Below are 16,915 nucleotides of genomic sequence, written 5' to 3'. Positions count from 1 at the left end.
AGAGAGGGAGACACAGAATCCAAAACAGGCTCCAGGCTCTGAGCGGTCAGCACAGAGACCAACGCAGGGCTCAAACTCGGGAATGGTGAGATCATGACTTGAGCTCAAGTCGGACACTTAACCAACTGAGCCACCCAGGCGCCCCTGTACATGACTTATTAAGATTAAAACCAAACTAACTAGTTTGGTTTAATACTATAGAAACTAAATTAACAGATACTTGATTTTCTTAAAAGGGTTGATTAGGATGCCTGTTTCAACATCTAATAATATTGAGCTTCGGGCTAGTATTAGATGTATCAAAACATGAAGGATTTTTACATTTTAAATGTATAGACTAATGAGTAACTGAAAAGTAAAGCTGGGAGGAGAGTAGCCTGGGTCACCTGAAAGCACTCCTGTGCAAAATCCCTAAACCGTCAGAAGGGATACCCCATGAGGGCAGAGATTTGGGGCAGCTTTATTTACTCCTAAATCCCCAGTACACTGCCAAGCACTGTAGGTGCTCAGTAAATATTTGTTGAATAAAGTGCTGCATAAAGTAGGGGCGCCTGGGTGGCTCAGTCAGTTAAGCGTCCAACTTCGGCTCAGGTCATGGTCTCACGGTTTGTGAGTTTGAGCCCCACGTCAGGCTCTGTGCTGACAGCTTGGAGCCTGCTCAGATTCTGTGTCTCCCTCTCTCTCTGCTCCTCACTCACTCATGCTCTGCCTCTCTCTCTTTGTCTCTCAAGAGAGTTTTAAATAAACATTAAAAGAAAATTTTTTAAGTGCTGCATAAAGAATAAAATGCCGTTTTAAATATGTAGCTGAATTCCCAAGAAATTTGGGGAAATCTTCAAGGGGTGGAACTGATTTCGGAAGAGAACATTAGAGCAGTCTCTGGCTTTTGGGTGAGCTTGTTAGGGGGATAGTTGCCAGAATTGATTGGTAAGCCAGAGCCTTGGGTTTTAATAGCTGCATGGGGACAGGACACAGGGCCTTGGGTCCAACACAGGCAGAGAAAGCAATGAACCAGGGCTCCAAAGGGCTGCACATTGTGTAGGGCTCAACTGGACAGACATCTGCCTGCTGGCAGAGGGAAGCTTATCGACCAGCATGAAGTCTTCCTCACATAACCATAATGAGAGCCAGCCTCACCAAGATTAGGCTTTGAACTGATTGTCACCCGGTGGCCTAGGAATCCCCAAGGAAAGGAAAGTTTATGTTCTGTTGCTGGCTTCCGCACACACACACACCATCTGGAGGCACATGGTCAACCCAGGTTAATACAAGATCATAGCTAACCCCCACCCCCACTGATTTTAACGTAACTGTTTCCATCTCTAAAAAAAAAAATACCGTTTCTTTCAAAAATAGTAGCTTTGATTTCTCTATCGTTGCCATTTGGACACAAAAGATAGGCTGTACCAGTAGGTAGACATTACCAATGAGAAGCATGAAAAAAAAAGATTCCTTTGACTATTTTTAACCTAAAATGTAATAAGCAGAACTTGGTGCAGTTCCTTGTAGGCACTGTGTGCAACTGAAAAGGCTGAGACAGTGTTTCTGGGCACCCCCACCCCAGTTATCCTGCGCATCCAGCCTACCGCTGCCCAAGAAAGAAAAAGGCATTCTGGACTGAGCACGAAAATCTCTACTAAGAAAGCGTATGAGCAAATTAATTATGCAGCTTAGAACGAACCCGGGCAGTGAATCTCAGAGACCGACTCGTGTGAGGTGGTCACGTTTGACTCGATCAGAGTTGCCAGCTCTGACCGCCCCGGCATTTTGAAAGGCTGCTGTGGTAGCAGAGACTAATTGGGTCTCAGCCTGGTTGGTGGGTACCATGGTGGTCGAAGTTCGGGTCACAGGCACCGCGACGCACCTGTCTCCCAGGAGAGAGATGAGGGCGTCCAGGCTTCCGTCACAGACGACACAAGAGCCCAGGGCAGGATCTTGGGGGAGCTGCCCCAGACTCACTCCCCTGCTGCAGCGCCCGCACGTGCTGTGTCGCTCCGTGTGTGTCCCCGGTTTGTGCAGATGTCTGTCCTGCGTCTTCACGTCAGGCAGAGTCCTCGCGTCCACTAAACCCCTTCCTTTATCCCACCGATCAGCTCAGGGGCCCCCCTGTTTTACCTGAACAGAGTGTATCGCTAGAAGAGCTGCAGGGTCAGCTTGCACAGGCGGCCAGACTGCATCAAGAGGAGACAGAGAAATTTACAGACAGGATTCGTAAGGTAAATATGTAACGCGATTTCAGCACAACCAGGTCTCTGACTGCACAGCCCCTGGAGGCAGATGGCAGGATGTATTTGAGAGAAAGCTGTCATGCACAGGCTCCTGGACTCACAGGGCTGGAGGATCCTCCACTGAGCGGCCCCTCAGACGTCTCCTAAAGAGAACTGTCTGCCTTTCTCTTCTAGAACGTGCTTTGACTGTATTTACACTGTGGTCTGCAGGAAGTTCTTCCGAACATCGAATCTACCTTTTCCTGCAGCCATGGCCAGCAAAGAAAAATCAAATAAGGGCCTTCATGCATCTGGACATGAAAAGTGTGTCCATAACTTTTGTTGTCCCGCAGATTTGTAAGCTTTCTCGATGTGGTAAGCTTTCTGGTAGAAACTTTAGCAGCTCACCCTAAACGGTTGTCTTCAAAAACCTGCCATTAATTGAGCTGCGGCCTCGTTAACTCTTCTGTTTTAGAATAACCTGGCTAATCATCCTTTATCTGTTAAATCTGTTACCAGAGTTGCTAAGAGAAAGGATTAGCAGACACGGGCACTTATTTCCTAAATAACTTACTTTCCCTTTTTTTTTTTTTTTTTTAACTGCACCAAAAATCATGTTTGAGAAGTGAGTCCATCCTGGAGATGCAAAATGGCAGGGCCCCGGGTGGGCCTCGTGGTTGGATTCAGGGTAGAGGAGTGTGTTGCAGCTTGGAGGGGGTGAGAGGTCATCCAGGCTTGTTCAGAGGGAAAGGGACAGTTTTTCCTAACGTGTCCTGAGGGCAGAGGACCGACCCTGAGACTTGAGAAGTGCTTGGCGTCATGGGACAGGCGGAGGCAGCCAGGACGTTTGGGGAAGTCAGAGTCTGGGAAGGAACGTTGGCAGGAGGCTGCAGAATAGCGGACAGAACAGCCCCACCCCCAGTCGCCCACCCCCCGCCCTCCCTGGCCTCCATTGACTAACACTCTAGAACCTCTGGCATACCTGCCCTGAGCTAGGTGCTCTGCACATCCCGAGTTAGCTTCGCTTTGCGGCCTAGGGTGCTGAAGCCTCCCCAGTTGGTCGATGGCCTGAGATAACACTGCAAACGGTGAATGTCCAGTGTGGGAGGCTGCCCCTCTCCCCGCTCTGTCCTGCTCTTGTGCCCACGGGGCAGAGAACCCCTGGAAGGACTCTGAGGCTGCCAAGGTGGTGAATTAAATCACCACTATTTTGTGTTATCGCAGCTTGAAGTGCAAAAAAGATCCGGTACAACGACTGGCCACGCAAGTCTGTGCGCAGACCCAGGACCTTCCCAGAGCTGCTTCTCTTCAGTGGCTTTAAGCGCATGGGACACATAGGCGTGGACCTCAGGCAGCCATTGTCGCATCCCCATGGTTTCTGCACACGAATCTAGCACTTTAAGAAAGTGAGACAAAACAAAACTCACTGCCTTGATCTTTGGCCCAGGGGGCGTGTTAAAGCGGGAGAGGACAGCTCAAAACAAGGCTGGCATCCTAACGCTTGTTTTTCGGACTGTGGAACAGAAAGTTTTCATCCCGTCTATCACTTTAGCTACTATTGATATTATTTATGTGCCCTAATCTGTGCAATAAGATTTTATTCACACCCCTTGGCTTAGTCATTATCGACATAATGATGGTTTATTGCTTGTAAGGTGCCTGTACCCATGCTGAAAAGCAGGAACTTAGCATAGCAAAGGGAAACACTTCCTTTTCAGCAATGCTTTCTTTCCCTAAGGGTCACTCATAACTGATAGGAACGTGAAGTCCTAAGTGTGGCAGCAGGTTGTCAGATTCTTGTTTGCCCACCACTGTATGCAGCAGAGGACCTCACATCTAGAGAAATCCCTGCTCCCCGACCTGCCTCGCCCGCCTGCTCTCTGCGGGCCTCTCCGTCAGCTTGGCGATCTCCACCTTCTGCTGGGGGTGTGCACACCAGAAGGCTCAGGAAGCCAAGGGGAAGGATCTCCACCTACTCCCCCCTTTACAATCCCAGCGTGCCTTTGTGTGCAAGCCCACATCCAGAGGGCACATGGAATCTGCATGGAAATCAGCTGCAGGTAGTGCATCCAAAAAACCATTTTCCTGAAGTTTAGAGACCACTAAAAACACCCCGAGAGACTTGACAATGAAAATCAATTATAACCCCTTACTTTGAAATAGGGTTTGCTTCTGAATTGGAAAACCCTTGAGGTTTTTATAACTAGTACATGTCTCAGGGAGTTTCCGTGTTTCACGTCCCAGGTGCAACATGGTAAGGATTGAACGGCAGTTTGCAAAGACTTTTGGTTTGGCTTGGGTGGCAGGTGGGAAGAGCCACTGTCACACTCTCTCCTTTTTTCCATTCAAGATGGAGGAGGAGCACCTCTACGCCTTGAGGTGGAAAGAGCTAGAAATGCACAGCCTGGCTTTGCAAAACACCCTCCATGAGCGAACCTGGAGTGATGAGAGAAATCTGATGCAGCAGGAGCTCCGTTCCTTGAAGCAGAACATTTTCCTTTTCTACGTCAAACTCAGGTGGCTGCTGAAGCTCTGGCGGCAAGGGAAACAGATGGAGGAGGAAGGCGAGGATTTCACGGAGGTACCTCTGCCCAGAGCGTTTGTTTTATTTGCGTCCGTTTTGTTCTTGCCCCCCAGGCACTGCTGTCCCTCTGCCTTCTACATACAGAGTCACACTCTGCCATTTCGCGTTATTTTATCAAGTCCAACGCAGGCCATGGAAATGCAACAGGTTGTCGAGTTATACGTTAGACCAAGAATCCCGTGCTGTCCTTTGACCTCGTTTTTGTTTTTTTGTTTTTTTTTAATAAAATAGAGACAGCATGAGTGGGGAAGGGCAGAGAGAGGGAGACACAGAATCCGAAGGCGGCTCCAGGCTCTGAGCTGTCAGCATAGAGCCTGATGCGGGGCTCAAACTCACAAACCGGGAGATCATGACCTGAGCGGAAGTCAGACGCTTAACCAACTGAGCCACCCAGGCACCCCTTGACCTTGTTTTCAGAGTCCTGGTCTATGACTCCATCGTGCAGCACAGTTTTGCTGCCATTTCTTTTGCCGCTCATCTATGGATTCATGGACATTGTCACCTGGAGTCCCTTCCCATCTCTCGTTCCGCCTTGCTGGTTTGTCCAACCTAGCTCTAAATCTTTCTCTCTTCTTTCCGTTTGGTTCTTGTTCCTAAATGCTAGAGCCCGTTCTGCCAATGCCATTTTATAAGCTCCAGATGGGCCAGATTTTTGCTGCCCTCAGAATCTGTGCACGTGCCTGTTCCCTCCTGTGCCTCCATATTCCCGGATTCATCCCAGAACAAGGACAGAGCCACTTCCTTTCTGATTGATCTTATTGATTAAGCCAGTGTGACCTCGAGCTCTGCAGGCTCCTTCCAGCCTTGCCTTCTGATGCGTGCAGGGCTGGGATCACTGAGGTTCTGAGCATCCGCACCCGTGACTCCTGTGTCAGGGGCTTCAAGGCATCATAAGTGTCAGTTTCCTTTAGACTCCCAGGAACTTTTTGTCTGCTTTTACTTTAGTGAGCAGTGTATATAGTTTGCAGTCATCCTAGGAAGGGGAAGATACTTGGATTCTCTCTCCTCCAGGAGGGAAGAAAGTCTTCCAAAATCAATTCAACCTGCTTCCAAAGAGCCATGACCGAGAAAACCATCATTAAGCAAAACCTAGAAGTAGTTGTAAAGTCTCCTTCTCATCAGTCCTTTGGAGTTTCTTCTCTAGTTTGTAAAACCATAACTTTAATGAATAATCATTTATAAATCATAGAATTTGTCATTGCCAAAATAACTTACAGTAAAATTTCCAATCTTTGCTGACCAACTGGGCACCCGTTATGTGCTGTTCAAAGGAAGAGGGTTGGGGCACCCGGGTGGCTCAGTTGAGCATCCAGCCCAGGTCATGATCTCATGGTTTGTGTGTTTGAGCCCTGCATCTGGCTCTGTGCTGACAGCCTATTAGGGATTCTCTGTCTCCCTCTCTCTCTGCCCCACCCCCCCTCAAAAATAAATACATAAACATTTAAAAAATAAATAAATAAATGAAGAAGGTGGCCAGTGAGTTCATGAAATGGGCTAAATGAGCACATTTGGGAAAAGGCTAAGAAGTCAAGACTTCATAGGCCATAAAGTGGAGAATTATCCTCAAACAATAAAAACCAGGCTGCACAGCAAAGGATTTGGGTGGAGCTGTGATTATTGTCTCCTGCTGTTTTCAGAGTGAGCATCCAGAGACCCTCCCCAGGCTCGGTGAGCTTGGAGAGCAAGGGGACCCGAAGGGGGACAGCCCAGACCGGGACGACAATGGTCCAGGCTGCGGCTTTTCGATGGGAGACCATTCTCCACACTCCCCTGTGCAGATTGGTGACCACGGATCGCGGCTGCAGCCTGCGCATGGGGGGCAGCTCCACAAGCAGGTGGGTGCCGAGGTCCCAGCCCCTCATTCTACCCACATGTGGGAGAGGAGACTGCCAGTCTATGTCTGTGTCATCTTTTTTTATGTGCTGGTGTTCCAGGGAGCAGGAAACTCCTCTGGCTGCCTGTGATTGCCTGGTAGCTGCATTTGTGCTAGAAATTGTATCATTAAGTCTTTTATTTCAGGGTCAGCCCATTAGTTTGTTAGGCTTACATGTATACACAAGGAGCATAGTAGGATCAGATCAGTTGCAGAGGTCAGCAAACGTCCCTGAGAAGGAGAAAGGGGGAAATGTTGAGCTGTGTGTAGAGTGATCTGTGGCTTTACAGAGGTTGACCATTCTTCCCAGGAAGAGACAGTACTTCCTGGGAAGACAGTACTGGCCACAGGAGTGCAGCGCCCTCCTCGTGGCCAGAATGTACAGGGCTTTTTTTGTTGAGGTTTAGCTGAATAGGCATCAGAAACATCACTCATATGGCAACATGATGCATAAGGAGGAAAGAGAAAGTATTTTTTTTAATCCTAAACATGTATAAAGTGTTTTAAGTTCCTTTTGGGCCACTTGAAATAAAAATATTTGATGAGACTTAAAAAAAATGAAAGCATGGGGACAGACGCCTGGGTGGCTCAGTCGTTGAAGCGTCTGACTGTTGATTTCAGCTCAGGTCATGATCTCGCAGTTTGTGAGATAAAGCCCCACATCAGGCTCTGCACTGACAATGGGGAGCCTGCTTGGGATTCTCTCTCTCTCTCCCTCTCTCTCTGCCCTCCCCTGCTCATGCTTTCTCTTTCTCTCTGTCAAAATAAATAAATGAGTTAAAAAAAAAAAAATGAAAGCACATTAAAGTGAGGTGGGATTTCAGTGTATAATGTGAAATAATTATTAAATATTGCCAGATGCCACGTCTGTTAATTATTAAGCAGATAGCCCCTGCTTAATAAACCAAAAGGTAGTGTTCCTGCCACCCAGATTTTTCACGCTTCTGTACAAAACAGCACGTGTGTTGGGTTTAGAGTGTTGAGACGCTAGGAGGCATCCAGCGTTAAAGGTTTTTTGCCCCCAGGCTTTCTGGACTGAGTCCTTTCTGACCCCGTGTTGCTTCTTTGACAGTTCTGCAGGGCAGAACCCAAAGCCCTACGCCCTAGACCCCTGGCTCTGGGGTGAGGGGCAGGGACGGGTGGACCCAGAGCACAGCAGTTACCCCGGGTGTGGCTGTCACCACTCAGCCGCTGACATTTGTGGGCACTCCCTGTGCACTGGACTCCACAGCTGCGGCTCCTCCCTCAGCCCAGAGCCACAGAGGGGTCAAGTGGGAGAGGGCTGGCATCAGATCTTTGGCTCAAATCCAAATGAGGAAAAGGAGTGATGTCTAAGCACAGTCCTGAGGGATATGTGTGTTTCCCTGCGTTGGCTTTCTCTCCACAGTCAATCAGATTTTCACAACTGAAGAGCTGTTTTCTATGCACACCCATCCGTCCTTCATTTTCCCTGAACACTATGACTCGAGAAAGAGATTATACTTTCAGATGAACGTTTAATTACAATTATTAGGAAGTTTGTCGTTATGCCAGTGTCCCTGGGGAGATTTTAGCTCATGGAGTGAGTTTTTCCAGCAATTGATTTGGTTAGAAAATAAAATACTCCTTTGCGAATAATCCTTTAAAACCTACCACTTGTATTATTTTTAAAAGAGATGTTGTCAGTCCATTCTACAAAGTATCTGTGATTAGCCCAAATACATCTGTTGATTACTACTTCGCCATAAACCTGCCGCATCTGAGATCGCGCGTTGGGTGTTTCCCACGCGTGCATCCAAATGCTTAGGAAAAGGGAAAAAAATGTAACACATCTGGTTTTCGAAACAATTCTCATGGAAAATTTTACCCTTGGGGTGGGAAATAATGCAGAGTCACTCAGCTGGAACCTCACGTTCAGTGTACTTCAGTGTCATCTCGCTTTGCCTCGTCCTTCCCAAGCTGATTTCCTAGCTCTTCCCCTTGCAAGAGCTAATCACTTTGTACAGTTTGCGCTAGAAGCACACGGGGGGCCTGCGGGGTAGGGTGCCGACGGGCAGAATCAGGACTGCCTTTAATGGACCCGTCTGTCCATAGCAGTTAAGTGCACAATGCCGTCCATCCGAGGACAGAAGATTAATGAGCTCTACTGTACGACAGCTGATTGCCTGGGAGTGAACATTCTCAGTTAGCGGATCTGCCTCCCTTTCGTGGCATGGGTATTAGCTGGACAGCCTGCCTGCAAGAAAAAGAACACGTGTCTCAGAGAGCCGCGCCCTTTGCAAAAACCCTGAGATCCTGCCAAGGTGATAATCAGAATGGGGAGCGTGGCCTGCCTCCTTTCCCAAGGCTATATTCCCAAGGAAGGCAATTTCCCAGGCCTCGGTCTTCGCTCTGGGTCGTAGTGAATATTCTCACAGCTGCACGCAGTAAATGGCAAAATGCATCATGTCCAAAGAGGTAAAATGTATCGAGTCAACTTTGGGAATAATTCATAAAAAATTACCAGGTTGGGGTGCCTGGGTGGCTCAGTCGGTTAAGCGGCTGACTTCAGCTCGGGTCATGATCTCAGTGTTCATGAGCTTGAGCCCCGTGTCAGGCTCTGTGCTGACAGCTTAGAGCCTGGAGCCTGCTTCAGATTCTGTGTCTCCCTCTCTCTGTGCCCATCTCCCTCTCGCACTCTGTGTCTGTCTCTCAAAAATAAAATAAATAAACGTTAAAAAAATGTTTTTAATTATCATGTTGGAAAACACTCAGCTGTGTGAACGTTCCCTGTTAACTGATCTTTAGTCACACGACTAGTGATCTAGTGGCAGGAACCCGATTGTCCTCGACAACAGAAAGCACTTTTAGCTCACCTGGTCTTCTGGAAGAACTGGAAAACATGCAAGAGCTTATTGGATAGCTCTCACCTAGTTCCAGGAAGCTTGCCACTATGTTAAGCTTTAGAGACCTAAGGCTTCATATGTGTTGTATATCTACTAGTAATTCCCAAAATCAAGATTTTTAATGCAAGGGGATTAACTGTGCCAGAATTGTGTGGTTCTAATAGGTAATCGCCTGTGAATCGGATTAATTTATTCAAAGAGAAGTCACTTTTTCTTCCAGGGATGTGGCATAATATTCTTTATTAAAACATCTAAGTATAGGGGCATCTGGGTAGCTCAGTTGGTTGACCATCCGACTCTTGATTTCGGCTCGGGTCATGATCTCGCGCACGGTTCATGAGTTCATGTGCTGACAGTGCAGAGCCTGCTTGGGATTCTCTCTCTCTGCCCTTCCTTGCCTCTCTCTCTCTCTCTCAAAATAAACAAACTTAAAAAAAAAAAAAAAAGCATCGGGGCACCTGGGTGGCTCAGTCAGTTAAGACTCCGACTTCAGCTCAGGTCACGATCTCGCGGTCCGTGAGTTTGAGCCCCGCGTCAGGCTCTGGGCTGATGGCTCAGAGCCTGGAGCCTGCTTCCGATTCTGTGTCTCCCTCTCTCTCTGCCCCTCCCCCGTTCGTGCTCTGTCTCTGTCTCAAAAATAAATAAACGTTAAAAAAAAAAATTTTTAAAAAAAGCATCTGAGTATAAATATAGAGAACCTGATTTAAAACTCAGAGCAAGATCTGATGAAATTATGTTTCATGTTAGTCTCCAACCACAGCTGGTCACTTAAGAGCCTCCCTTGGGACCCAGCTTTAGGACCAAGTAGAATCTGTTCCCCTGGACCTTTGTCACTCACTAGTCCAGGACTCATTTGGAGCTTAGGGCCTTCAAGAGCCATCCTAGGTAAAAGTCAGTGCCTTTGGCTCCCCGGGCCTCCCAGACTTCGACTCACATGGGTACCCACTTTTCTGTTTTGCCCAAGATGCAGGAACTTTCCGAAAGAGCACCTTTGCCAGACAGGGCCTGTATGTCAGAACTGTGATCTGCTCTTTTTTTTTTTTTTTTCACATTTATTCATTTTTGAGATACAGAGAGAGACAGAGCACAAGCGGGGGAGGGGCAGAGAGAGAGGGAGACACAGAATCTGAAGCAGGCTCCAGGCTCCAAGCTGTCAGCACAGAGCCCAACGCAGGACTTGAACTCACAAACTGCAAGATCATGACCTGAGCCGAAGTCGGACGCACAACCAATTGAGCCACCCAGACGCCCCCCCCCACCCCTTTTTTTTTTTAATAAGGAAGCTCTCCTCTTGAGCCTAATTTTGTATGTTGTACCATGGTTTATTCTGTGGACTTTGCAACTATATAACCTCACCTAGGAGATAAGCAACTCTATAAAAAGAACCAGACTCGGGGCGCCTGGGTGGCTCCGTGGGTTAAACATCTGCCTTCAGCTCAGGTCATGATCTCATGGTTCGTGGGTTTGAGCCCCATGTTGGGCTCTCTGCTGTCTGTGCAGGGCCTGCTTCGGATCCTCTGTCCCCCTCTCTCTCTGCCCCTCCCCCTACTTGCTTGCTCTCTCTCAAGAGTAAATACATTAAAAAAAAAAAAAAAAAGAACCAGACCAGAGCTTATAATTATGAAACATAATTCATGTTTGCTGTGTGTTTTTGTTTGTTTCTGTTACTGTGCAAATAGCACAGATGCAGGAGGGGAAGAGCCACAAATGCTGAAGGATACTCAGGAAAGGACTCTCTCAGTCCCCATCCCCCCCCCCCCCCCCCCCCAGTGTTAGCCATCCATGGTCGGCAGTTTATGACATACTCTTCTACGTGTGCAACAAACCCTAAACCTCGCTACTAAGTGATTTCTTCCCATCTGGCCACTTGATGTCCATCAGACCTGCCCCGGTTTCTTTGAAGCCTTTGGCTGGTAACTCTGGGTTTATAACTTACTGATTACATGTCCATCAATTCCTTCACAAACCCACGTTTATTCTTGGGAACCTCTCTGAAAATTACAGTGACCTGCAGCACAGAGCCCACGTGGCCCGGATCAGCTGCATATTCTCAACCAAAGGACAAACGACTTTTTTGTACAAACATGAGTTTCTCATCTCTGTAACCCTCCATCAGAGATTATGTTTTCGTGGCCGGTCGTCAGTGACGCCTTCTCTTTCATCTGTGGGAAGATGGTAGTTTTAGAAAAGAATCTTAAAAATAATCCAAATGGAACAACGGAAGTAAGAACGACAAATGGCTTATTAATAGTAAAATGTTGTTGGATGTGTAAATGTATCCTTTCTGTCTGATCGCACAGTAAAGGACTTGTCTTGGGACTCTTGCCGGTAGAGGGGTTACTTTATTGAATAGTGTATGAGGTGTCCCTCTTTGTAATTACGAAATAGGACCTATGCCTCCCTGTGTTGGGGGTCAAGGGCAGCTACCACAGCATTCTAGAACTCCCTGCCTGTGTCTACTAGCCTAAATGAATAGGAAGTAGAGGCCATCTGGCATTCTGTGGGTGGGCCCTTAGCAGCAGGTCAACAGAACAGAACAATGTATCTGTTCCAGTGTTAGATTACACTCATCTCCAGCATTAATGGCTCTGATACAGGCAAAGTGGTTGATGGTAGCTTAGCTCTCTCACAGAATTATGAAACACATATCTTAGAAATCTTACGCAGGAGCGATTTTATCAAATAGCTGGCATTGCATCACAAATATCTTGGTGTGTTACCTTTCTCAGAAACTTCCTCTTCACTTTCCATTAATGCTTATTGTATATTTGGGTGGCAGCCTTAATTAGCTGAAGCCCAACCTTGAACCTGGTATAAAGTTTAACACTTTAGAGCACAGTCCAGCTCCTGATCCCAATTTTGGAATTATTGTAAGGCTTGCCCAAAAGAGATGAACTTGGAAGGGTTCAAATGCCCTTAGCCTAAGGAAAAGGAAATGGTGGAGCCATTTTATTCCTGCTTTTTTGTAAGAAAGCCAACAAGCTGATCTTGAAGAGATTGAAACGTTGGCCTTTTTCATTGAAATTGACCTATGCTTAACAGATATATAAGCTAAAAGGTTGCATAATTGGGCCCCTGGCACAGAAGTTTCCGAAAAGTCTGTATCCAGGAAGACTTTCACCCAAAGACCTCTAAACGAACCAGAGAATCTTGATTCCATTCTTAACCTGATTAGGATCATCTTTTTACCCAAAACATTGCCCAGCAAGGGCCACCGCGGGAAGAAAAAGTAACACAAGTAACTTTAAAGCATTCTTTCAGGATGGCTCACTAATATTATTACCTTTGATATGGAGGATGGAAATCGCTCCTAGAGATTAAGTGGCTCTCTTAGGCAACGTTTCAAAACAAAACAAAACAACAACAAAAACCTGGGTAGAATATAATGTCAGAATTTAAATATCTTGGCTCGGTTTGTCCAGCCTTGGGTGGGACAGACCTGGATTGCAGTCTGTGTTCTGCACTTCCTAGCAGAGAGAGCCTGGCAGTTCCTTAGTTGCTGCGTGTTCTGGTTCCTCGTCTGTAACAGGGAACGTGACGGTATGCACCCAGCACTGATGCAAGAAGCAGGTAACAACATCATGCAGGTGAATGATCAGCATACCTGATCTTAGCACACCCTCTGACCCATTAGAAGCAATTAGAATTACTCTTCATTACTGGGTTTGGGGCTTGGGGTTTTTGTTTGTTTTTGTTGTGAAAAGTTGATAAGCATCAGGCCCATCTGGGTCTTGAGAAGTTTTTTCTTGGACATCAATCGTTGGCGTTGTGCACCAATGGCCGAGAGCTAGTCTGGCCTCTTGCCATATCACATGCTGCTCCTGGGTGATTATAATAACGAGTATCAATGACATTGATTCTGTGGACTCTCCTGCTCCCTTTGGCCACCTTCATCCCAAAGCAGTTTTTGAACTCCTGCCATGATGATTAATATTCTACTGGTATAACAGCACATTATGTTGATCACTCTGACCCAAATGTGCATGAAAACATTAAGGCTTAATTTTATTTAATCTGATATTTGCTAATGGCAGCAAGTACTTATTTCTAGAGGAACCAAAATTTTAGTCCGCAAAAGGACTATTAATGTGACCTGCTTTCGAGGACCACAAAGTTCCGGTCCTCATGTTGTCAGAGGCATTTAGTGCGGGGCTAAGAACCCTACAGGCTGGCTACATTCACAAAGTGGGGTTTGTAGGGAGCTATCCATTACATACAAGAATTGATTATATAGTTTTCTGCTTTTTCTTCCACGAGCATGAGATGACTACTCAGACTGGATCAAACCTCTTACCATTAGGTTATGCTTAAAATGCTTAGACTTAAAAAATAGTGATTGTTTTTTTGAGAGAGAGTGAGCAAGCCATGAGTAAAGGAGAGGGGCAGAAAGAAAGCGAGAAAGAGACAGAGAGAGAATCCCAAGCAGGCTCCATGCTGAGTGTGGGGTTCCATGTGGAGCTCGATCCCATGACCCTGGGATCATGACCTGAGCTAAAATCAAGAGTCAGACACTCAACTGACTGAGCCACCCAGGAGCCCAAAAGTAGCAATGTATATATTTTTTAAATTTAAAATCCAAAGATGAAAATCCCAAACGAATCTACCATAAAATATAAATACATTTTTTCAAACAAATTCTGTACTCAGAAGGATGTGTATTTCTGAAACAAAAAAATCACAATACCTCTTCTCACTCACCTGTGCTTACATAATTTTTAAGTACTTTTGGTGTCAGGTTGATTTATTATAGTTATTTATTATAGTTGTACATATATCCTGAGCAGCTCGCTGAGTATAGTGGTAATTTTCTTACATTCAGGTGGTTGGAAGGAATGTGTAGGATTTTTAGAAGGTTCTCTAGTGGCTGAATCTTGAAAATGTTAACTGAACTGTGTACCCTTCATGGCTTCAGTCTCAGGGCTACTAAAGTAAAAACTGGTGTTCAAAGAGAGAATAATGAAAGACCAATAAACGGTAACAAATAGGCCTTTCCACCCAATTGAAAGTCTACCACATATAACTTCAGACAACTTACAGGGAAAACTGGGGAGTTTTCAGCAATAAATTTGCTAATGTTAAGGAGTTTCTCTTTTCTTTTTTTTAAATGTTTTTATTTTACTTTTGAGAGAGAGAGAGAGAGAGAGAGAGAGCGGGGGAGGGGCAGAGAGAGAGGGAGACAATCCAAAGAAGGCTCCAGGCTCTGAGCTGTCAGCACAGAGCCGGATGCGGGGCTCAAACTCACAACCCGCGAGATCATGACCTGAGCCCAAGTCAGAGACATAACCGACTGAGCCACCCAGGAACCCCAGGAGTTTCTCTTTTCTAACTCAACTTCATTTAAATCCAAACATATAGCCAAAGTATCTTAAATTCTTCCCAAATGTGGCTGACCATTTTTATCTATGTGCACATGTGTTTAGAGGATTAACTAGTTTTAGAATCACGACCGACTCTCCACGTGATGCAGGAGAGCTGGGAGTAGTGAGCGTCCTGCTGCCCTTGGCATGAGAGGTTTATCAAGCAGGGGGGATTTGCTCTGAGAATAAGGGGTCCTGTGTTCCCAAAGTCGAGATGGTCTGCATCCAGACAGAACTGAGAGAGCTTTAATTCTACCTGCCTCATAAATGCACCAAACAAGATTGCCCGGAGACAGTCTGGAAGCTCATGATGCACTTAGTGTTTTCTGCCCAACTGGAAGAGAGGAGCTCATGGGGCTTTTATTATCCAGGTACCATAATTGATTCAGGATTTAATGCACTTAGACAAACCTTTCTGGTATAGTGTCCGTGCCAAAATGTACTAAGATAGCCAGCATGGTTTTGAAATGTGCCTTCAAAGGGCAGGGTGGATTTTAGAAAATATAAAATCTCTAAGTTAGGTGTAAGCAGATTAGGGATAAAAATCCCACTTTCATTTATGAGACCTGTTTGCGTACTTCCCACAGGCTGAGCACTGTGTGAAACACTGGAAATCAGGAGTGGGTAAGGTTTTGTCTCCCGCCCGCCACCCCTGTACTTTACCGTGGCGGTGGAGTGAGTAGGAGCGGCAGGAGAAAACCAGTAGGTGCCATGGTTATTCATGCTGTTGGTGCAGCAGAAAGGAGGGGCACAGTGATTCTATCTCAGAGGACCATGAGGAAGCCTTCACGAACAAGTTAAGCGTTCACTTTTGGCTTTGTTTATGAAAGCTCAGCATGCCCTTCCCCACATGGCCATACTGATCCATACAAGCCACACAGTATGACCACGCTGTGCTTATAAGAGACACAGAGCCTATTTTTTATTCCCTTCTGGTTCAGTGGCTGGTATTAAAATGACAGAATATGTTGGTGAGTGTTCAGATCTTGCTAGATCTGCATCCCCAGTCACAGCTTTGGACGTCTGAAGTCACATGTAGCGTCCTCGCAGCCCCGGGTTCCCCGTGGCCTCCTGCAGCTTCCTCCCTTCTGCTTCTGGGCCTGGAGGACCAGCCTGAGTGCCAGCCTCCCTCCTATTCCGACAGGCCCTTAGGAGTCTTAGCCCCAGGAGCCTGACAGCCGGCAGCAGGGGGACCCCCTGGCTGCGTCCCACTAACCGTGCAGACTTCGCACCTGCTCTGCATACGCCCACCGCAACAGCCCCTTGGACACAGCCCGGCACCCCGTTGATGCTAGGCTCCCCTCCTCTTCGGACCTAAAGAAAACCCTGGCACGAACTGGCAGACCCGACTCCATGTTCCCCCCTGCAGGTGGTGGAAAACCAGCAGCTGTTTGGTGCGCTCAAGACCCTGCTGGAGGACCTGCACGCGGAGCTGCGGGAGGACGAGCATGCGCTGGCGGCGGCTGCAGCAGCAGTACGCCAGCGACAAGGCCGCCTGGGACGTGCAGTGGGCGGCGCTCAAGTGCCGCCTGGAACAGGTACCTGCCCGCGGGGTCCCCCTGCCCCAACTGTGGGGCCTCCGTTGTCTGGGCCAGGTGGGGAGAAGGCACAGTACCTCGGATCCAGGGTGGTCCTTGTCCTAAGAGATCATCGACTCCGAGGCGAAAGCCTGGAACAGCTGCAAGCTCGCTCGGTCGCTCACTCGCTCTCCTTAAAATTCCCAGCCTTGGGGCGCCTGGGTGGTTCAATCCGTTAAGCGTACAACTTCAACTCAGGTCATGATCTTGCAGTTTGTGGGTTCTGTGCTGACAGCTGGTAGCCTGGAGCCTGCTTCAGATTCTGTGTCTCCCCCTCTCGCTGCCCTTGCCTGCTCACGCTCTGTCTCTCTCTGTCTCTCAAAAATGAACATTAAAAAAAGTTTTTTTTTAAATTCCCGGCCTTGCCGAGACACCTTCGTCCCCCTTCCCAGTCCCTCTCCCGAGAAGGAAACACAGTCTCCACTGAACGCCTTTGGCCAGTAGCATTTATTT

At 47.2% G+C, this 16,915-nt stretch overlaps 1 protein-coding gene across 1 annotated transcript in view; it reads left to right on the top strand.

The window, feature by feature from the left end:
- The window catches only part of MTCL1 (microtubule crosslinking factor 1), a 129,433-nt gene that overhangs the window by 87,867 nt on the left and 24,651 nt on the right, over positions 1-16,915 (top strand). The window contains 5 exon segments of the mRNA XM_019418451.2: positions 2,094-2,216; positions 4,558-4,788; positions 6,429-6,626; positions 16,255-16,344; positions 16,346-16,423. Of these exon segments, the coding sequence (XP_019273996.2) occupies positions 2,094-2,216; positions 4,558-4,788; positions 6,429-6,626; positions 16,255-16,344; positions 16,346-16,423 (720 nt within the window).

This window comes from Panthera pardus, unplaced genomic scaffold (genome assembly GCF_024362965.1).
Source record: "Panthera pardus isolate Hobbes unplaced genomic scaffold, ASM2436296v1 HiC_scaffold_15, whole genome shotgun sequence".
Lineage (NCBI taxonomy): Eukaryota > Metazoa > Chordata > Mammalia > Carnivora > Felidae > Panthera > Panthera pardus.
This window is presented reverse-complemented; position numbering and strand designations above follow the sequence as displayed.